Here is a 22,517-nt window from a genome sequence, read left to right as displayed (position 1 = left end):
GAAACTATCTTCGAAGAATGATCTAAAAAGTGAACGATTTCGATCATGAAAATACACTGCGGAATAAAAATAATAAAGAATAAAGTTTGTGGAAAAGGTATGTTCTGAATTCAAACAACAAAAAGATGTTAGTCCAAAAGCCAACTTGACCAAGTCCAATGTGTGTGGTGGCCCAAACACAAAAAAAAAGGTTTGGGCCTTCCTCATCTTGCATCCGGTCCTCCAAAAATACCCATATGATTAGAAGCACGTGACTTGGCCTTTGTTACCTTTGTGGGAGTAGGAGTCATGCTTTTGCCTTTGGCTAACTACTCCTTGCGGCATGCATTGCTGTCAAACGGTGACAATTATTATTACTATCAAATAGTAACAATCATTGTTACTGTCAAATAGTGACAATTATTTTAAGTGATAGTAACAATGAATTTGATGTAAATATCAAGCTTAACAGGCAACAAATCATTTGATAAATATATGTTGATCAATATAGGGTCGATTGACATCGATTCATTAATGCTTAGGGCTTAGGGTTTAATTTCAAATTTTTAGGTTAGATTGATCGACAAAGGAATGTCAATCTATACACCAGGTAAACTTTAGATTAAATTTTATTTTAGATTAATTGACGCTCGTTTATGGCTTATGATTTAGGGTTTAACTCCGATGCACAAAACCTGAGAGCTAAACCTTTAAAACTCCAAGCTCTTTTTTTCAAGTGATAATGGATTAAATTAATAAAATACATCTCTCTCCAATGTGCGTATAAAAGCCAAAATTACATAATTTGCTCTCATACGCAAGTACATCTTGAGGTGTGAGAAATGGCCACACAATTCATTTCTAACCAAAATATATTTAATTTAATATCAGTATTTGGCTTCTTTAGAAAAAGAAAGAAAAAAATTTATTCAGGTATTAAAAATCAAAGCGCTGCAAATTTATTGTTTTGATTATAAGAATTTTATTAAAAAAAATACTTCTCTCAGTTCATGATAGGAGAAATTCCTCAGTCCCCACTAATGTGGCACAACCACAGTCACACACATCCTTTTTTATTTTTTAAAGTCCAATAACTCTTAACCCAAATACTTTTTGTTGAGATAATTTTTACTTAGTTAATTTTTTTTTTTTCACGTTATCTTTCTCTTTTATTCTTCCATTGTCCAATTACTCAAGCTAGTCATATTCTTGTTTTTTTTTTGCCTAGGCCGGTCATATTCTAAATTTCTAGTTAAATAACACTTGCATAGAATCATGACCTCAGTCCAAACTTGCATTCTGGCCAAAACACTCTTCCATTGTCCATTAGTCTAACTAAAGTATTATAAAAAAATAAACTAAAATAAGCTTATAATTAAGGTAAAAGTTAACTCGACAAAAAATATTTGAGTTAAGAATTATTGGGCTTATAAAAAAAGAATGTGTGTGGTTGTGGTTATGCCACATTAGTGGAGATTGAGGAATTCCTCTACCATGGACTGATGAAGTATTGTCCTTTGACCTTTTATTAAAATAAAAAATGATAATATTGAAATTACTGTATTGTTATACATGCATTTTCTTTTCGGTAAAAGTTATACACATGCATTCCATGCAATGCAGTTTCTAGAAAATACAACAAATGTGAATTTTTATAGAATGGAGGGACAAAAGTGAATATAATGCAATAATAAGGTTTAGACCACATACAAAGCATTTAATACAACATGCAATATTAATTTCTGTTTACATTTTATTCAAAGCTAAAGACATGTTTGGAGACGTGGCTGAGAGGTGGATGTAGACAAGGGCAAAAGCGGAAGATGCTGTTATCATAAACAAAACATGCGTGGTCCATTTGTCTATCAGCTATCAAGCTTTAGTTCAATGAATTGTAGACTTTATAATCATTAACTGAAATTTTTAAAAGGCTTAGTTGTGTTTTTACCGCCCAAAGTTTACATTGATTCCTACTTTACCACTCAGAACTTTATTTGTCTCACTTTACTACCCAAAGTTTACATTAATTCTCACTTTACCACCTAAAAATTTATTTGTCCCACTTTACCACCCAAAGTTTACATTGATTTCCACTTTACCACTCAAAACTATTTTTCGTATCCCAGTTAACCTTTTTTCGTCTATTCTGTCACTCTAAATTCAGGGGATAAAATAAGAATCAATGTAAATTTTGGGTGGTAAAGTGGGAATCAATGTAAACTTTAGGTGGTAAAATGAGACATATAAAGTTCTGGGTGGTAAAGTGAGAATCAATGTAAACTTTGGATGGTAAAGTGAGACAAATAAAATTCTAGGTGATAAAATAGAAATCACCCCAAATTTTAGGTGGTAAAAACACAATTAAGCCTTTTTAAAAAGAAACAAAGGTCCAAACTAAAAGTCTGAAACATAGTTTCATAGTTTCATGTTTTATATTAGAGAGTCACATGCTAAACAACCGCTAGTAAATCACAGCCACGAACACCACCACATATATAAGCCCCAGTTTCCAACCCAGCATCATTAACCTCAAAACGCCAAGTTTCACATCCATTGCGTGGATTGTACATAGATTACAGAAGACAAAAAGATGTCAGACCCAAAAGCTAGCACCACCAATCCCAGAGTGGTCTGCTGCATAGGTGACATCCATGGCTTCTACACCAAGCTCCGAAACCTCTGGTCCAATCTCGAAGCCACAATCGACCCTTCAGATTTCAACACCGCCCTCATAATCTTCTTGGGAGATTACTGTGACCGTGGCCCAGACACCAAAAAAGTGTTGGACTTCCTCATTTCTCTGCCCTCCAAATACCCACATCAGAAGCATGTCTTTCTCTCTGGGAACCACGACCTGGCCTTTGCAGCCTTTGTGGGGGTCCTGCCTAAGCCTTTGGATGGGTCTGAGTTCTCTGTGGGTTGGAAGGAGTATGAGGATAATGAAGACAGAGAAGGGTGGTTTAAGGGTGATGGGTATGAGAGAATGCACTTGCAAGGTAGGAGATGGGGTGGCAATATCAAGGCTAAGACAAATTTGGCCAAAGGGACTGATTACCAGGGTTCGATTTATGATGCTGGACCGACCTTTGAGTCTTATGGGGTCCCTCATGGCTCTGCTGGTATGAATAGTTTTTTTCATTGATTTTTGTGATTTTTGGGTGTTTTGTGATGACGGGGTCTCTGTGTTTGATTCTCTGTTTGGTGATTTTGAGTGGTCATCACTTGTGTTAATTTCTTGGTTCAATGTGGATCTATTTGATTTTCAGTTATTTGATGGCATTTGATGTGTCTCTTAATTGTTCAACTATTTTGTATTCAAATCATGTGATTTTTAGATGCATTCAATAACAATTGACAAGTTTCAAGTTGGTTTACTAAATTATGAATGTGTCATTGTGTTATTAGCCTATTAGGATTCTTGGTTATACAGTACTATACTTTTATCAACCTGTATTACTGTATATACTCTGGTTTGTGTGCTTTATCCGTAAATTGAGTGCTATGATTTTGTTTGCAACTTTCTGAATTGAAAGAACAATTGTTATGGACAGATTTGGTTAAGGCAGTTCCTGATGAACACAAGAAGTTTCTTGCTGATATGGTTTGGGTCCACGAAGAGGTCAGTCAGGCTTGTTCTGTTTGCTCTTACCTTATTTTTTCTGGACACTAAAGAGCATCTGACTAGAGAGAGTCGTTGGGGAAACTGTGAGAAGAAAACTTAAATTTCCATTGGTTCACTTTCCCATTCTTTTTTATGTCCTGGAGAAGAATATGCAGAAATTGAGAACATAGATGCTGAAGCTATGTGGGTCTTGATGATGTGCATTTTTTCCAGGATGATGTCTGTGTAGAGACTAAAGATAGAATCAAACACTGTAAATTGATTGCTGTGCATGCTGGTTTAGAAGAAGATAAAGATGTCAAGCAGCAGTTGGAGTTTTTGAGAGCCAAAGACACTCGGGTGCCTAAAGTAGAGGCTCTGAGTGGCAGGAAAAATGTATGGAAAATACCAAAGGTGATGGCTCTCTACCTCTTAATATCAGTAACAGTAAGCTTTTTTTTTTTTGGTCGAGTTCTTCTTTAGTGAAACTTTCCCAGTTTAATGTTGTACCCTGGATTTCATATATTCATCTATACTATTCTCTTGTCAATTGTTATGTAGATAATGTCTTTATACCCTTATTATCATAAAAATCTTTAATGGTATATATGCAAATCAAAGTTAATATGGTAGATACATATATATATATATATATCCTTGTTCTAACCAATTCACTTTCATCCCACGTATCCCTCTTTCTCTTTTGCTACTGTAACATCCATACATTGCGCACATATCATGTATTTTTTATGCTTTTAGTTCTTGATAAAGATTTCAGTTTTTGTGGTTCAACTGAGACATGCTATATGTACTCATAGTCATATTATGGAATGCAACTGAAATCTAAACATTTGGGGTTTTGGTATCTCATAGGAACTGACAGAAACTGTTGTTGTAAGCGGTCATCATGCAAAACTTCACATTGATAATGATGGCCTCAGGCTGGTTATTGATGAAGGTGGTGGTTTGGAGAAAAAACCAGTGGCTGCAGTTGTGCTCCCCTCTTTGAAGATAGTCCGTGATACAGACGTTTTGGCAAACTAGTTTCAGGTCTGGGGTACATACTACAATATTGTCATATACGCATAATAAACCATCTGTTAGCTAAGCAAAATTTGCCAAAGCTTATAATTAAGGCACGGAATGTGGTCCTTATAATCAGCTAGTAGAGAGGAGAAATTGTTCAGGTGCATTATTTATCTGTAGTACCTTAATGAAGTAATTTGTTTGAAGGTTTTGTTTTGTCTTAAGCTGCCTAAGCTCTAAGGGATGGGTCTGGCCCCTGGGGATTGGCAAGGCTCAACTTTACTCTGCCCTCCTTCCAACTCCTCCCACTTTCCCTATAACATGGAAACTCTGTAGCTAATAAGGGTCTGGGCTGTAAAGCATAAAGTTGTAAACTTCGTAGCTTAAATAGGATTGGAATTTCCTAATGGCAAAAAAAAAAAGAAAAAGGATTGGAATTTCCGAAAAAGGAAATACTTGGTGCACTGAAAGTAGTTCAAAACTAATGTCATAGATAAATATTTATGATTATATAAGATCATTTGCTTATATTTTATGTGCTGATATTTTACTTGTATAAAAAATGATTTGGACTCAGGTTGAACGTTTTGAGTTTTAGAATATTGAAACAACGTAGTTTTGGATATAAACACAATATAAGTATACAAAAGTTTAGCAGAGAATTCATCTTTAACACATTAACCAACCATATATTGATGTAAATTATAGGATTGTAAAAGCATTCTTCTTTTGCACTATTGCACTCATTTACCTTGAGGGACTTACATGTCTCGGGGATATTACAGCTGCTATCTCTTTCTCTCCTCTCCTTCTCTCTTTTTCTCTTTATCGTTACACAAGCTTGTCTCTATTACAGGGACATGTAAGTTATTCTCTCGCCGCTTGTACTCTCTCTCTCTCTCTCTCTCACTCATTACACAAGTCTGCCCCTATTACAGGCAGCTAAGTTATTCTCTTACCACAGTGTGTATAACACTGCCATTGCCGGCTTGCAGCATCTACAAATTTTGTTCACACTATGCAGAAGTGCAGCTACTGTTCAACATCACCCATCACACAATCAATCAAACATGTACACTTCACATACGACACTAGTTCTTGTCCGTTTGCCATCTCAATTATTTGACCTAGCAAAATGAACCTTGAAGAAGGCATATTCCTTTGTGAGATGCCTTTGATGGTGATCGAGGATCATTCTCTTCACTTCCCATCTGCTTTGATTCAGAGACAGACAACCAAGACCAACATTTGAGGCAGTACTGATTTGGGTCCCTCCCTCACCAAACCAAGTGTCACGGTATGGCATGTTCGCAGCCATGTGACATTGTGACCATGATTTTTATGAAAAGCAACTAGGGGTACGTCTAGGACGTTAATCAAGGGCATGAGGTGACCACAAACAGACATAAGTACTATAAATGGCTGGACTGAACCCTTTCTACTTTCCCTTTGTTATTTTTCTTCAAATCCATGAAATTAATTCAAATTGATTTTATTCCACTTTATTTATCAGAACTTTTAAACTCAATCTTATTTTATCTTCTAAAAACAATTATGTTAATTTATTACCTGAATTAAAAATGTGTTATAATATATCACTTTTGGATTATTTTATCTAAACTTATGTTAAAAATAAAGGTGTTTTAGTCTTTTTAAATAAATTTTTTATTGTGTCAAATTTGATAAAATATAAAAAAATTATTATTTTTCCTAACAATAGAAACTTGAAAAAAGATCAAAACACTCTTACTTTTAAAAAAAATTTAGACAAAATTAACTAGAAATGATACATTATAACAAATTTTTAATTTAAGTAATGATAAATTGACAATGTATTTTGTAGGTAGTAAAATGAGATTAAGTTCAAAGTCATTTGAGTAAAATGTGAAAAAGCCATTTAAATTTATACGAATTATGGCTTATTCTACAATACTGACCTGATGAATATGTACTCATTCCCATTTTGTTGTGAAAAGGGTTATGAATTCATCTCATTTTTTACCCAAAAAGCACACAATAATTTACTTTTTGACCACAGTGCTCCATTAATGAAACATCAGTTTGGAAAATACGCTCTTTCGTAAGCATGTCATGTGAGGGAGAAATTGGTCTGTACTCTGTAGTAAGTTGATGATAGAAAGGACTTCTCTTGTCTCTAACAAGAGTGTGAAGAATTGACCAAGAGAAAAAAAGATTGGAAAGTGTACGTAGTAAGTAAATATCTCACCTTTAATGTTGTGACATGATAATGAGAGGTAGAGCTCAGGGGGGATGTTACATTAATGCATGCCACGCTAGTCTTGATTTGCCTACAAACTTGTTAATCGTGTATGTGACATTTAAGTATCTATACAGACTATACTATTCTATATACAAATACAGTTTTTTTTTTGTTTTTAAATATTAGGCCCATCATTAACATCAATCCAAACATTAACCCCAAGACTAGACAAAGTAATATCTTTGGATGAGAGAATGCAATTCTGCAACTTAATCTAATCCTTTTTTTTGGGTTTTTAAGTGTGAGGATGGTAGATTGAAACTGCACCGCAACTTAATCCAATCCTTATTCTCGCCTTCAGCCTCAAAACATAAGAACAACTCCGTAGATATTACTTTTGAACAACCTAGTAAATTTTGCTTTTTTATTATTTTTTTAAACATATAATTTTCAAAACGCATAACAAACAAGGAAATAGTATTGAAAAAAAAATTAAAAACAATAAAAAGTTTAGAAAATTAGGATTAAATACCAAATATCAATAATTTTTTAATAAAGCAGCAAGACACTAATTTTTTTTAGTTTAGGTACTAACCAAGAGTAAAACATTTTGGATTAGGTCACAAATCAGTTTGTTATACAGTTGTGACTGTCGAACAATTATAATTGTAATTGTCGAACAGTCACAGTTGTGACTATTTAAAATTTATAAAAAATCCAAATTTTTAAGGGTTTCATATTTTTGATTTAGGTTTGGGGGATGAAATCCTATAACCCAAAGACTAATATTAAAGTTTAAGCCTTACAAATATTGAAAAAATAACAAATCAATAAAAAAGTTATGACTGTTAAACAGTCACAGTTTGATATAACCATGTTTTTTAAAGTTGGTACTTAAACTGAAATTTAGTACCTAAAGTGAAATGACATAAATGTTTTAGTAGTTGAAATGAAAAAACATTATAATTTGGTACCTAAAGTCAATGGACCTTAAAAAGTTTCCAATATAGCTATGCATATTTGATGGGTGGGTAGGATAATAGTTAAGGGAGGTGTGATTGTGTGAAGAGTGTTTATTGATTGGGTGTTTGAATTGGTATATCAAATAATATTATAGGAATAATAAGGACTATAAAAAGTGTTTTCATTCTTTTTTTTTTTTCAAATTTAATAAGAAGTGTAAAAATAAGGTGAGTAAAAAAATAAGAAGGGGTGAGAATATAACCACTCTTATATTATAAATTATCTTTATTAATATTAATGACCATTCGGTCTAATAGTCTTTTTTTATCGGAGTAAATCTTAAATTCATATTTTATAGTCATTATCTTTATCGATAATAAAGTTTTATGTAATAATTTAGAATAGATAGAAGATAAATATCAATTGGAGTCTTGAATGGAATATGGGTTATAATACATTAAAAAAATGGCAGAACAAGCTAGTAAGGAATATGCCTAATGATCAATGAATCTATGTGGATGCCAGACATCTAAACCACAAGTTGTTAATAAACAAAAAAAAAAAAAGGCTTTTTAAGAAGAAAATTGAGCCCAAAAATAGTATCAGAAAAAGGACCTTTCCTATTTGATTTGGAATGATTCGTCACAAAGGCAGAAATATCCCCCGTCGGGCCCTCTCTCCATTCCACAGCCACATCCTTTCGCTCCAGATCGGCAACCTCATTATTTTATTTCTTGGCCCAAAAAAAAGAAAAACCTGATTATTTTATTCTTAAAAATCAAAACATATAAAATCCCAAGGACGATGGACGATCGAAAATGAGAGGGAGTGGGTCCCATCGACCCATTCCCGTGCAAATCTCCACTGCACACGTAGCACCTTCTAGTCTTCTACCAACTAGCAAAACCCCACTCGTGAGTCGTGGCCTCAAGCGCCATAATCAGCCAAACACACTCACACACTCACTCACTCACTCTCTCTCTCTTTCTCTCTCCGATTTTTCAGTTGGTCACTGATTCACGTTTCTCCCGGGAGGTGCTTCGAAACGCGATCGATCAGAAAATCAAACCTCGAGATCCTCCTCCGCTCTCTCTCTCTCTCTCTCTCTCTGCGATCTTGATTATCGTAACGAGAAGACCTAGAAGAAGATGGTCTATACGCTCTCGGGGATACGCTTCCCTCTTGTACCAGCAGCTTCAGCCTACAAGCCTTCCTTGCAGTATTCCAACAACTTCATCCATGGCGATCATCGGAGGACCGCCGGCCTCTCTTTCTTGCTCAACAACACCTTCTCCTCTCGTATCCTCTCTCCCTCTATTTCTTTCGATTTTATTATTCGCATTTCATTTTCTCAGATTGATTTTGCTTCGATTCTCATGCTAAACTGGTATTAGACATTGGACCTGCTGTTGATAGAATAGTAATTAATTCATGAATTATTTTATAATATATTATAATATGTCATTTACTTGTTTGTTTGTGAAGTTATGCTAGGCTAATTATATTACGGTTCAGTGACTTAGTTGGAGCTTTACTTGGATATCCCGTGAGCTTCCCAAAGTTCGAATAGCTTGCTTCTAATGGAGACGTATGCTTTTCAAGAGAAAATTTGAGCTTTTTTGAGAGCTGACTGGAATTAGTTTATTGTGGGCATTTTGGTTATGTTACCATGTATGCCTGATAGTAATTTTTATTCTCTTTGATTTTAAAATTTTGATATTTTTTTCTCCTTTTCATTTTTTTGAAAAGAGTAAATCTGGTTTGTGGTACCAAATGGGATTTTAAATTGACATTGTTTTCCTCTGTTTTGGGTTGTGCACTTCAGCTTGGATTTGTTGATTGGCTGATTGGACTTTTAGGCAATCATAGTGGGGTTGATCTATACATGTGCTTACAATGCAGTTAATTTTCTTGTCCACCAGGATTTTATTATCTTAGAATTAAGTTTCTTTTATCAATGTTTGTCTACATGTTATTAGTTGTCCTGTTATATGTGTTAAGCTAATCTGATGCTTGTTTGTAGGGAAGATCTTTGCTGGAAAGTCCTCGTATGATTCTGATTCCTCATCATTGACGGTTGCTGCTTCAGAGAAAGTTCTTGTTCCTGGCACCCAGAGTGATGGCTCTTCACCTTTGACAGAGCAATTGGAAGTTCCAGAGGATCCTCAGGTTTATGATACACATCTATATGCATACCAGTTATGTTCTGTGGTATTGATTATGGTTTTGTAAAAAATTTTACTTTTTGAATTTGAGGGTTTTAGAGGGTGAGCAGAAATGACATATCGTTGTCAATTTCTATTTGACATCTTAAAGCCCACATAACATATTCTTTTACTCTGTATTTATGATTTTTTGTTTAGGTGCTCAAAGAAGCAGATGGTCTAACAATGGAAGACGATGAGAAGGTTGATTTGGGCAATGCTGATGATATTAAAGCCAAGGATGAGGAGAGAGTAAGTACTGCTGAAAAGAAAGCTATACAAAATTCAATTCCACCACCTGGCGCTGGGCAAAAAATATATGAATTAGATCCACTTTTGGTGGGTTTTCATGAACATCTTGATTACCGGTAGGATGCTCTTTCATGTTTGCATGTATAAGTACTACATTTAACGACTTAAATGGATGTGGCCTTGAATTTAAAAAGAAAAAAACATTGATTAACAATAATGTCCCTACGCCTTTCGAGCAAACAGGTGGTATGACTGCTAGCTGGTTAATGTAGCAATTCCGAGATTCTTTTGTTGCCCTAGTGCACTGAATTATGCTTCTTCTTTTTTACTTATAATTTTTTCTTGTCTGCTTTAGATCTAAATTACGTTAATAAGGCTTTAATTGATTGTGTATTACTATGCCCAGTTATGGACAATACAAAAGGTTGCGTGAGGAAATTGACAAGTATGAAGGTGGTTTGGAGGTGTTTTCTCGTGCCTATGAGAAGTTCGGGTTCATACGCAGGTATTACTTTTGTCTGATCCCTTCAGGAGTCCAATCATTTTTCCATGTTTTTTTATTCTTTTAGAACATTTTATATATTGTTTTGTTATTTTAAAATAGAACAACAATTAATATGTAAATCATACTAATATGGATTATATTTATAAGGTCAAGTAGAGCAGAATGAAAGAAAAGTTTTTCCATTCTGCTTCACCTTCATGTTTGTTTCTCAAACCTTACCTTCTACTGTTTCAAAACAGATGTTGTCTACTTGATTGTTTCAAACTACATATGCTGGCTTTAAAATTAAAGAAAGATCGAGTACAAATTACAACCTTTATAATTCTAACTATGACAAAGTTCAGCATATAAATAAAATAACATTTTTCACCATGGCCTTTTTACTGATTAGAGGACAGTTGTATACATTTTGTTCAAAGGATTGAGAAAATAACAAATTTGGTCTTGAAAATTTGACATCTTAAATATATTTAGTAATAGAGTGCACGGCCAAAAAAAAAAATTAGTGTGCACAGCCTGTGGCATAATGCATTCTAGGTACAATAGGTTAGTGGGCAAATATCACATGTGCAGGCTAGCAGGCTTTCGAAAAATTTTGTATGAGGCCCATATATGTATAATCAAGACCTCTTCCACTTTATGGTGGTTGGCACTCTATGTAGTTTGTTTGCTCATTTACTTTCTTACTTCACATTCTTACATTTATTCTGTGGGTAATATCTTTCTCTGTTTATTGATTTTAGGATTCATTTCATAATAATTTCCCATGGTTTTTCGTTCATTAATATTTATGACCGCTAAATCTTTAATACTGATTATAATCTCAACTGGCTGTTCAGTGCCACAGGTATCACTTATAGGGAGTGGGCACCAGGAGCTAAGGTTTGTTTGCCTCATTTGGTATTTCAATGATTTTACCTTTTGTTGTGAGTTACTCTCTATATAAGGAGGACTTATTAAGAGCACGAATAATGGACATAGTGTTTTCAGTTTCGGTTAACCTAAACCTTCATCTGCTGTGTCCTTGTCTACCTACATTGAGTAACAAAGTGGTGCCTGCACACAATGCTATTGTGCATGTGAACACACTAGTATACCATAACAACTTCAACCCCTACTTTATTGGTGCAAGAATGACTTTTTATCAGTTCAATACATTGAGTTTCTTAAAAGCAGTTTAGTGCACTGAGTCATTGGATTGAACCATGGTTTCCACTGGCATTATAAAACTACGTTAAATGATCACAAATTATCCAAAAGTACAATGCAGGCCAATATATCTGCTCTTTTTTACATATAGAAACTATTATATTAACTAGATGGAAATTTGAAGATTCCATTGCCAGGATATAGGGTTTGCAACATAGTGCAAACTAAAGGTCCATAAAACTCTGAAAGAAGTGATATTTTTGGGCCTCAGTTTTCCGTCTCGAGGATTTATTATTGGTGCAGAGACTCTCTCTATGTCTCCCTGCTCCCTCTCTTGCCACACGTAGACATTTGTTTTGTTTTCTTTTATGCAAACATTTAGTACTGGTTTGACTATCATTTAAAAGATCCACAGTTGGTAAAATTGTTATGATTACATGAAAGAAGTGAAATGGTTGGTCAGAGGCATTACAGTCCAAGTAGCAGAGTCAGATCTCTAAGGCATTGATCTCTTGATTGTTTTTGGTACATTGGGTGGACAGTAGCTCGACAAGTGCTGTTGGCTCATACCCTAACACCATAATTTTGTGGATTCAGTGGTCATCTAACATGGTATCAAAGCTCTAGTTGCAGGAGGTTCTGAGTTTGAAACCTCGAATCCTCATTCCTCACTTCTTTTCTTGTTTACAAGGTGCAAGATGAGGTTGCACCTACATGTTTATCTCTGTTTGCATCTCTGCCTCTCCACCTATAGGATGGGGTTGTACGTTAGAGAGGGTGTTAGCTTGATATATGTTGCTGGCCTATTCCCTAACAACTTAAGCCTTTGGGTCCATATCTAACGAGTAGGAGAAGATTTAGGGTAGTCAAAGTGAAGTGACTAGATCTCCCCCATAAGCTGAATGAACTTATGAAGCTTTTAACTTTTACCTAAAATGGCATAAATAACCTACTTTTTTCTATGGGTTTTGAAAAATGCTTTGCTATGTTGTTCTTTGAAATCATAGATTCTTATGTGCCTACAAAGTTTTTTTTCCCCTTTTTCGTGGCATGTTAAATTTTTTACTATAGTTGTTTTTTCCCTTTTATTTTTTTCTGATTGTTTCTTGCCTCTTCAGTCAGCATCATTGATTGGAGATTTCAACAATTGGAATATGAATGCAGATGTAATGACTCGGGTATGTTTTTGGAACTTTAGCAGTGGGAATGCCCAGATAGTGAACAAAAGAATGCATGACTGACATCAAGTTTACATGATACTATCTCTTTTTTTTCAACAACATTGCTCATGTACCATATTGTAAACAGAATGAATTTGGGGTCTGGGAGATCTTTTTGCCAAACAATGCAGATGGCTCACTGCCAATTCCACATGGTTCTCGAGTGAAGGTAACATTTCTTGTGGATGATTTTAAGTTTGGCTTTACTGGCTTTTGGTGGTTCTCTTTTATTTTAATACTTTATGATCAAGTGAATAAAAAAGAAGGCTTCATTTTTCTTATAACTTAAAATATACCTTAACTAATTGTCTCTGAACTTGTCCATAGTGAAAGTTTTCTGAGGAAGTTTGATTATATACGTGTAGCTTTTTGGAATTTTGTCTCTCTTAAAACTTTTCGTGGAGAATGACAATTGCAAGTAGATGTTATGTGAAATCTGGAAAAACATCCACTATGAGAGAACAGATTTTGCCAGTGTAATGTTATTTCCATAAGACAATTTTGTCTAGCTCATCCAGTATGTCATGTGAAATTGCAGATCCGTATGGAGACTCCTTCAGGCATCAAAGACTCAATTCCTGCTTGGATCAAGTTTTCTGTACAGCCTCCTGGTGAAATCCCATACAATGGCATATACTATGATCCACCAGAAGAGGTATGTCTTTCAGCAAATTTTCCGGTCTCTGGGTATTTCTGCAAACATTCAGATATTTATGCTTTTTACTGGTAAGAATACCATGGGTTCTGGGTAAAAGAAAGTGTGCAGTAGGCAGTAGCTAATATTAGTCAAAATGTGGAGGAACTGTTGTAAAAATTATCTTTAAGTTTCACAATGTTGTATTGTAACAACTTAAAGAAAAAAAAATTAAAATCATAGCATTGAATCTCAATTGATCTTTGTGATATTGGAGAGAGAATAATCCACAAGTTATTAATGAATGCCTAAGATTCTTATATTGGTCCATTGATTTATGAATAGGTTATGGTTGCATTAATTTTTTTAAAAATGTTAAGATGTTAAATTTAAGTTCAATCTACTTAATTGACATGATCATGTTTTGTATTTCTGCTCCACTCTTCAATGGCTAATGATATCTTGCTCACTCCTTTTCAGGAAAAGTATGTATTTCAACATCCACAGCCAAAGAGACCAAAATCACTTCGCATTTATGAGGCACATGTTGGAATGAGTAGCACGGTGCGCATTGCCACCCCTCTGCTTATAGTGAATTATTGTGCAATTTTTTATTCTTTTACTTTTCAATAAACATTACCTTAGGTCGACGACACTTACAAGGATCTTAGCTTTTAAAATTTATTTTCAAGTGTAGGTGGTCGTAAGTTGCCTTAAGTTAGGAGTTCAATTTGGCATGCGCCTCACCAATCAATGCTCTAATTGCACCCTCCTTTGGGCGTGGAAAAACTTGTATGACCATGTTTTTTGAGAGAACAAATATCAAATATAAACTTGGATAAGGCAAATATTTTGCATTTTTATGTTAATTAAGAGGGCAACTAACTGGATAAGGCAAATATCCAGTTATAGTTTTCTTTAATGACTTTCAAGACTAGGGAGATGCTCCTTTGGTGGGCTAGCCTGGACCAACCCAAGCCTGACCTGAATATGAGCAATTTAGGCTTGAACTTTTTGAAATTTGGTTAGGCTAGGATTCAAAATCTTCAGTTTGAATTGAATTCAAACTGGGCAAGGGTTGAGTTCTCTACATCCTGAGCCCAACCCAAAAGCCTGAAAAGTATGCAATAATTGAAATTTAAGTTCTCTACATCTCTATATATAAATGTAAGTATGTGTCAAATAAATGAAATTTCTATTTCAAGAAATAGAAGCTGAAAACGTTGTGACATTTCCATCTAATGCTCATAGAGGAAGATCCAGGTTATATGAAAGGAGGTGGTGGGTTCAAGGTGCACATGATATGTGGAATGTTTGGTTCTGGGAAAATATTAAATCTTACAATGAAGACATCAATCATGTGAAATTAAAGAATGAAATATACCTAAGTCTGGCACATGCTCAACCCTCTCTTACCTTTTTTCACTCATGAATAAGATATGAACTCTAGGAAGGAAATTTCACTTGGGCTATGACAGCATCGAACTTCATCTGTTTCTAAGTATTTTAAATTTCTACCCATGTAAAGGATCCAAAGTTCTATTGGAAAATTCTTTTATTTCACATTATGTATTATTTATTTTTTTCCCCTACTCTCACAGTATTATTAACATTGAGTTGCAGGAGCCCAAAATCAACACATATGCTGAATTTAGAGATGATGTGCTACCACGCATTAAAAGGCTTGGTTACAATGCTGTTCAGCTCATGGCTATTCAGGAGCATTCCTACTATGCTAGCTTTGGGTATTGTTCTTTTAACCATGTGCTCCAACAGTTTAATCTTTTTGTAAATTATGTTTCTATTGAAACTAATGGATCAGGTTGGCAGTCTCACAGTTGGTGCTTGTTTGTGAGGGGTTAATGTTCCCTTGGTTCTCAAAAAAATGAACTTGCAATTATCTATGTTTGTGATGCAGGTACCATGTCACCAATTTTTTTGCACCTAGCAGCCGCTGTGGAACCCCTGACGATCTGAAGTCTCTAATAGATAGAGCTCATGAGCTTGGTCTGCTTGTACTCATGGATATTGTTCACAGGTAAAAACTAGGGCACTGGTTTCTAGAAACATCTTTTGGTTAGTTATATATTCCATATTCTACATGCGTTATTTTTTTCCCTTATTTGGAAATAGATTTTCACATGAAAATTATGACAGATTCAGTTATAAAAAGTCTGCATGTGCTTGCATGCACACAAGTTTATAAATTTTTTGGTCAGATCTCCTTTCTTTCTGTAACTATACCGACAGGACAAACAACAGATCTGCAATTGAGGTTATAGAAATAAACATGTGGCAACTTTATAAGCTTATACCCACCTCCCTGTGGCTGACTATGACAGCCATGGGGGTTAACAGAAATACTGATGACAGTTTCAATAATTGTTTTCTTTACTCATCATAGTTTTAGCCCAGTTGATGTGACTGCAAACTTCCTCGATTATTTAATGTATTACTAAACCCATTTTTTTATGTTTTATTGGCTTGATAATATCAAATTCTCTCTTACTTTTTATGTTATTAAAATAATTCTCCATGAATCATACTTTTGTACTTTGTATTATATTTTATTATCCTATGGATGTGTTTGTCTTCTATATCTGACTGCTAATATTTCACACATCCAGCCATGCATCAAATAATGTGTTGGATGGGCTGAACATGTTTGATGGAACTGATAGTCATTACTTCCACTCTGGGTCCCGGGGATATCACTGGATGTGGGATTCTCGCCTTTTTAATTATGGAAGCTGGGAGGTGTGTGCTTTCCAGCATGTTTTTAAGATAAAATAGTATACTGAAAGAAATCTGGCCATAACCTTTTTCTTTCATTCGATGGTTATTAGGTACTAATTCTAACTGTTCATCTAGGTTATAAGGTATCTTCTCTCAAATGCAAGATGGTGGCTGGAAGAATACAAGTTTGATGGGTTCAGATTTGATGGTGTGACTTCAATGATGTACACTCACCATGGATTGGAGGTATTAAGTTTCCATTGTCTCTTCTGTAGATAATTGTATCTTAATGACATCATCGCTATTTATGCTAATAGTATAATGTCAATTCATATCTTGCCATGCTATTCATCCTTAAGTTTCACCAAACCAAGCAAACATATTACTCGTGCTTCTTTTTCTTTCTGGTAATATTATTTCTTATAAACAAATATATTATGACTTCACAGGATTTATTATCATTTACTTTTAAGATCCTACAGAATTTTCATAGAAAAATATCATGCTTGTCTATTGTTATCATAATTTTACATTGATTTTGATATTCAATATGAATCTTGGTACTCCCATTGATATCTCTGTATTTTAGGATTATGATATATTGTTTGATGTTAACATTTTGTTCCTTGATTGATAAAAGTTTGAAAGTGAGTTGTTAGGAACTGGGGATGGAAGTTTTCCACCCCAAGAAAAAAGCCCAAAGCATAATGAATGAAAAAGTGTGTGTGTCTGTCTGTGTGCGTGAGAGAGAGAGAGAGAGAGAGAGAGAGAGAGAGAAGGGGGAAGGGAGGTCAGAAAAGGAGTGTAAACTTCTGGGAATACACACAGTATTGTTGGTAACACATGCAAGGTCAATTATACGGTACCTACATGATATTCATGATACTTTGGTATGTAAGTTTTCAATGGATTGAGATTAAAATTTTTTTTGATATGTTACTTGATGTCTTTGATACCCTTACTTTTTAGAATTAGGGACTTGTTGAGTTGATAGATCTTTGATGTTTTAAGATCTCACCAGAGAATTTGCTACATAAGCAAGATATCAAAGATGTCCATGTTATTTTCTTCCATGTTAGGACAATTGACTACAAGTGCTACATATGTTACCATGATTCAATTTTTTATTTATTGACAGGTTCCTTATATTTATTTATTCATCAGGTAGCATTTACTGGAAATTACAGTGAGTACTTTGGATTCACAACAGATGTAGATGCTGTTATTTACCTGATGCTGGTTAATGATTTGATTCATGGGCTCTACCCTGAAGCTGTTACCATTGGTGAAGATGTATGTTATCTATTCCCTTTAGTAGTAATGTTGAGCATCCTGTGTCGGCAATTATCTCTCTGAGTAATGTATTTAGTTTCATAGTGCAGTCAACCAAAAATAACTCTTTTACTGGATTTGGTAACTTGAAATAAGAAAAATAAATAATACCACTGTTATATAAGTTTAAAATCTTTTCATTGGTATTTTGGTTTTATCTTGTCCTCTTTTCGCCCTGATCATTAACACAATGAAGTTCCTTTAACTTTTACCATTATTGTTGCAGAAGGAAAATGCTACTTATCCCAACTTTTTTTTTTCCCCAATCTATGTGGCACATGATATGCACACTACATCATTGCAATAAAAAACAATAATGCATACATTGTGAAAATGGCATATAAGTTGGGAATAAAAGTTGGATTGTATAACATTGTTCTATTGAAGAATGATGTTTTCTGGTTAGAAGGAGATCTAATACAGTTTTGAGTCGGTAAAATTTTAAGTGTGTCCTATGTTAAAAAACAGCCAGTTTTGAGTTACAAACCAAATGGGCCCTTCAAGTTTGAGGAGTGGTTTTTTAGAGGAGCTTATTGACATATGCAAACAATCGTTAGCCATAAATATTTCCTGTTCTTTTGTATCTTCTGTACATTTTATAGTCTAAATATAGTAAATTTTGTTTAACTAGTTTAAAACATTTTTTATTATAATATCAACATTATTTAAAGACTGTGATATTTTTTATGCACATTTCTATCACTACAGGTTAGTGGAATGCCAACATTCTGTGTTCCTGTTCAAGATGGCGGTGTTGGATTCGATTATCGCCTGCATATGGCAATTGCTGATAAATGGATTGAGCTCCTCCAGTAAGTTGCAATCAAAATTTGAAAAATTATCTCTGCAGCATATTTGAAATTAGGGTCTTGTATCTCCATTGTAGGTGACATTCGTGAATTTAACTGATCAACTTCTTGCTGCCTTATCGTCTCATGGAATTTGATGTAGGAAAATGGATGAAGACTGGAAAATGGGTGATATTGTCTTCACCCTCACCAACAGAAGGTGGCGAGAGAAGTGTGTTGCATATGCCGAAAGTCATGACCAAGCCCTTGTTGGTGACAAAACAATTGCATTCTGGTTGATGGACAAGGTTATATAAGTTCTCCTTGCATTGTGCATATCATGCAACTTGAAGGGCACATACACGTGAAAAGATTCAACACAATGCTATTGTTGTTTGGTTGCACATACTTGGTTGAATTTGCTTCACACTCATTTGCTCTGTTCAATCCACATATTGACAAATTGGTTAATATTGATGATTAATGGTTGGCAACACCACTTAATGTGCTTGTGAACTCTTCAATATGTGTGTAATTTTTCAAACTTCTTTTAATACAAGAAACATTTTTCCATCAGTTACTATGATAAACTTAACAATTGGTAGATGAGTTATATGAGGCTGGGAGTTTATACTTAGCGGAAAAATAAAGGTTTTGTTGTTTAGGAGATCTTGTGCATGAAAACCTAACATTAACCTTTGTCAACATGATTATTGATAGTTTTCCATCTTGTGCAATGATTTTATAATTGCCCTAATGAAGCAAGCTATTGAAAATGGTTTTTGACCTTTGTTCTTAGGATACTGCTCTCTTGATTAGTCTTTTATAAGAGACACAATACCTAGTGTTGGAAATTATTTGGTTATTGATATTTTGTTAGGTACAGTTACAACAAGGTAAGCTTTGATTCTTGTATGTTTTAAATTATTCATCTAATATTCTTTGCTTGTTTCAGGACATGTATGATTTCATGGCTCTGGACAAACCATCAACCCCCCGTATAGATCGTGGAATAGCATTACACAAAATGATTAGGCTTATTACTATGGGATTAGGTGGAGAAGGATACCTAAATTTCATGGGGAATGAATTTGGACATCCTGGTAAGATTAGACCAATTGGTATCATCATTAGATCAAACTGCCATTCAATTTAATGTTTGTGCTTTAATTTTTCTTGTTCAGAGTGGATTGATTTTCCTAGAGGCGTTCAACATCTTCCAAATGGAAAAGTAGTTCCTGGGAACAATAACAGTTTTGACAAATGCCGGCGTAGATTTGATCTTGTAAGTTCTACCTCAGCTTATAATCCAACTGTGCATTACCATATATATGAGTAGGTGTTTTATTTGTGTGCAACTTTTGGGTTAATTGTGTAACAAGAAGGATTGTTTCATATGGATCAGCTCCAGGCCTGCAGTGAATAGATAGAACTCTTTTCTTGGGGTTTTAACAAATGTATTGGAATATTGTTTGATGACCCACAGCGTTTTACAAATGCCTCTTACCTTGCCATTCCTCCAGTATCCATCTTGAACCATTCCTTAGAGTCACACAATATCATTACAAGAAAAGATGTATAAAAAAGTGTTCACAAACAATATTAGTAATAATTACAGAGTTCCTAAAAATATACTAACAATTTCGAGAAAGGAAAAATAAAACTCTTTGCACAAAATAAGATTCAGTAATGCACAAGTTGGATGACAGTTTGATAGGTATAAGAACAAGCCTTGTTGGGAATGTTATTCTTGTTCTGCATTTGGTGGTAGAGGAATATCGGTCTTTGACAGTGGGCCTTGCTCTTTCACATGAAGTTCTTGAACTACTATCTTCTTATTGCAAACTTTGCATATCTTGTTTTCTATTCCTGGTTCTTTGTTTAAGGGTATTTTTTGACCTTGCACCAAATAAATTATGCATTACCTTTCTGGCCTCTGATTACGTTATGTCTTTTATAAAAAATGTTGGTTATGCATGCCCAGGGGGATGCAGAATTTCTAAGATATCATGGGATGCAAGAATTTGATCAAGCAATGCAGCATCTTGAAGAAACCTATGGTGTAAGTTTTGCTATAACATGTATATGTGCCTTTGCTGCTTAGGGCATGGTTTACTGAATGATCTATTTATTTCTATCTTTTAATGGCTGTGAAACTCCTTTGATTTTTTTTAGTTATTTCTCAATAGTTTATGAAATGTTAAAAGCTCAATTTGATGTATTAAAATGATATGATCTATACAGTCACAGATCTTGGAGAAAAGAGTAAGTCTAGTTCTCCTTCAAATTAGGAAAAGCTATGGTTTTACTGGCTTCTTCTTCTCTTCTCATACCTCCTTAGCATCCAGGGAATAATAAAATGCAAGACAAGAAACACATCTGCTATCTGTTATTCTTTTTCTTTTGGGAGTCAGATCTAACACTTTAGCATCTATTATTGATTTGATTCGGATCCTCTGTTTATATTTTCTGGGCCAATATTATGCTAATGGTAAAAACTGTCATTCCAGGCCTCCATTTATCTATTTTTCTAATGTAAACTCTAGTCTCTAAGTGCTTAATCCTAAACCTTAAAATGATGTCTTTTAAGCATAAGCACAACATCTGTTCTGAAACTATAAGCCGATCATATTTCATTATTGTGCCCTTGTACAATTCTAATTATCAATTATGGTGGTTCATATTTTGGATTGAAAGCTTTAATAATAATGTGTTTGCTTGGTTGCCTTGTATAACTATATTTCACCTATAGATTTAAAAAAATTGTGTGAAACTTGTAGTTCCTGCAGATACATACCACTTATGTCATATGTGTTTTTTGAAAATTTGGTCAACTGTTGATGCAGTTCATGACTTCTGAGCACCAATATATATCACGGAAGGATGAAGGAGACAGGGTTATTGTATTTGAAAGGGCAAACCTGGTCTTTGTCTTCAATTTTCATTGGAGTAACAGCTATTCAGACTACCGAGTAGGCTGCTTAAAGGGAGGAAAGTATAAGGTATATCCTCTGCAAAATCTCTATTAAGTACTCAGAGTTGGCTTGCCTAATACACATTCTTCCCATGCCTTCAAATTTCATTGTATGTACCATATTATGTATAATTTTGTGTTCTTTCCAGATTGTCTTGGATTCAGATGAATCATTATTTGGAGGCTTCAATAGGATTGATCACAGTGCTGAGTACTTCACGGCTGTAAGAAATTTTTCTTTGCATCAGTAACTGAACCTTTTGCTTCTTTCTAGCACTTTCGGTGTTAAACTTAAACCCTCATGGTGATCTGCAGGATGGGTGGTTTGATGAGCGGCCTCATTCTTTCCTTCTATACGCACCTTGTAGAACAGCTGTGGTCTATGCTCTTGTAGAGAATGAACCGCAAGCTGTCAAAGGCTGATTTTGATTCTAATATAGTCTGGTGCTGAGAATGTCTACATATCGCTGCACTCCTTAAAAGACACCATGTACATTTGGCTCATAATAAAATGCAGTGCAGTACATGTGGCATTATGTTGCGCCACCTTTGGCAGTAATGCGACCCCAAGTTAGAAAGATGAGGTTAACAATGTAAAAGGCAAGACATAAGCTGCCGCAAGTATGAGAATTTATGCAGAGTTCAGTGGATCAGTCCCTCCCTACGCATATAAATTATAGACGTATGTGGCAGATAGTGAAGAATTCCTTGTGTAATTATTTGGTTAAATTCGGTGGGTTGTCAACTAGAGATTTGCCATTGTATAGATAGCGTGTAGCTGATTGTGGCGTCACACTTTAATTTATGTGTAAGTTATCGAATATTGGGACAAATCAAATTTTGTGATCCTCACTTTGATGGTTCTTCAATCTTTAGTTATTTTTTGTGGGTTTTCACTGCAATTAGTTATTTGCTTCTGCTAGATGGTGTTAC

At 34.6% G+C, this 22,517-nt stretch overlaps 2 protein-coding genes across 3 annotated transcripts; both read left to right on the top strand.

The window, feature by feature from the left end:
• The first annotated feature begins 2,481 nt into the window (after positions 1-2,481).
• Positions 2,482-4,812, top strand: LOC147281988 (tyrosine-protein phosphatase RLPH2-like). The gene is made up of 4 exons (XM_086246171.1): positions 2,482-3,098; positions 3,531-3,598; positions 3,815-3,994; positions 4,454-4,812. The coding sequence occupies exons 1-4, from the start codon at positions 2,570-2,572 to the stop codon at positions 4,622-4,624; spliced, it is 948 nt and encodes a 315-aa protein (XP_086102297.1). The 5' UTR covers positions 2,482-2,569; the 3' UTR covers positions 4,625-4,812.
• A 3,912-nt stretch (positions 4,813-8,724) lies between these two features.
• LOC147281987 (1,4-alpha-glucan-branching enzyme 1, chloroplastic/amyloplastic-like) lies at positions 8,725-22,480 on the top strand. 2 transcript variants are annotated; one of them, XM_086246165.1, is made up of 22 exons: positions 8,725-9,089; positions 9,819-9,959; positions 10,154-10,362; positions 10,653-10,751; positions 11,591-11,633; positions 13,019-13,078; positions 13,209-13,289; positions 13,659-13,775; positions 14,235-14,318; positions 15,378-15,499; positions 15,673-15,792; positions 16,382-16,511; positions 16,626-16,736; positions 17,655-17,783; positions 18,531-18,634; positions 18,774-18,918; positions 19,566-19,713; positions 19,795-19,895; positions 20,595-20,672; positions 21,457-21,612; positions 21,734-21,808; positions 21,900-22,480. In XM_086246165.1, exons 1-22 carry the CDS (start codon positions 9,030-9,032, stop codon positions 22,005-22,007), a joined length of 2,421 nt encoding a protein of 806 aa, XP_086102291.1. In that variant the 5' UTR covers positions 8,725-9,029; the 3' UTR covers positions 22,008-22,480. The 2 variants fall into 2 exon arrangements, with proteins under 2 accessions (XP_086102291.1, XP_086102290.1); XM_086246164.1 differs by having other exon boundaries at positions 9,814-9,959.
• Positions 22,481-22,517: the final 37 nt, after the last annotated feature.

This window comes from Dryas octopetala, chromosome 6 (genome assembly GCF_963921425.1).
Source record: "Dryas octopetala chromosome 6, drDryOcto1.1, whole genome shotgun sequence".
Classification (NCBI taxonomy): Eukaryota; Viridiplantae; Streptophyta; class Magnoliopsida; order Rosales; family Rosaceae; genus Dryas; species Dryas octopetala.
This window is presented reverse-complemented; position numbering and strand designations above follow the sequence as displayed.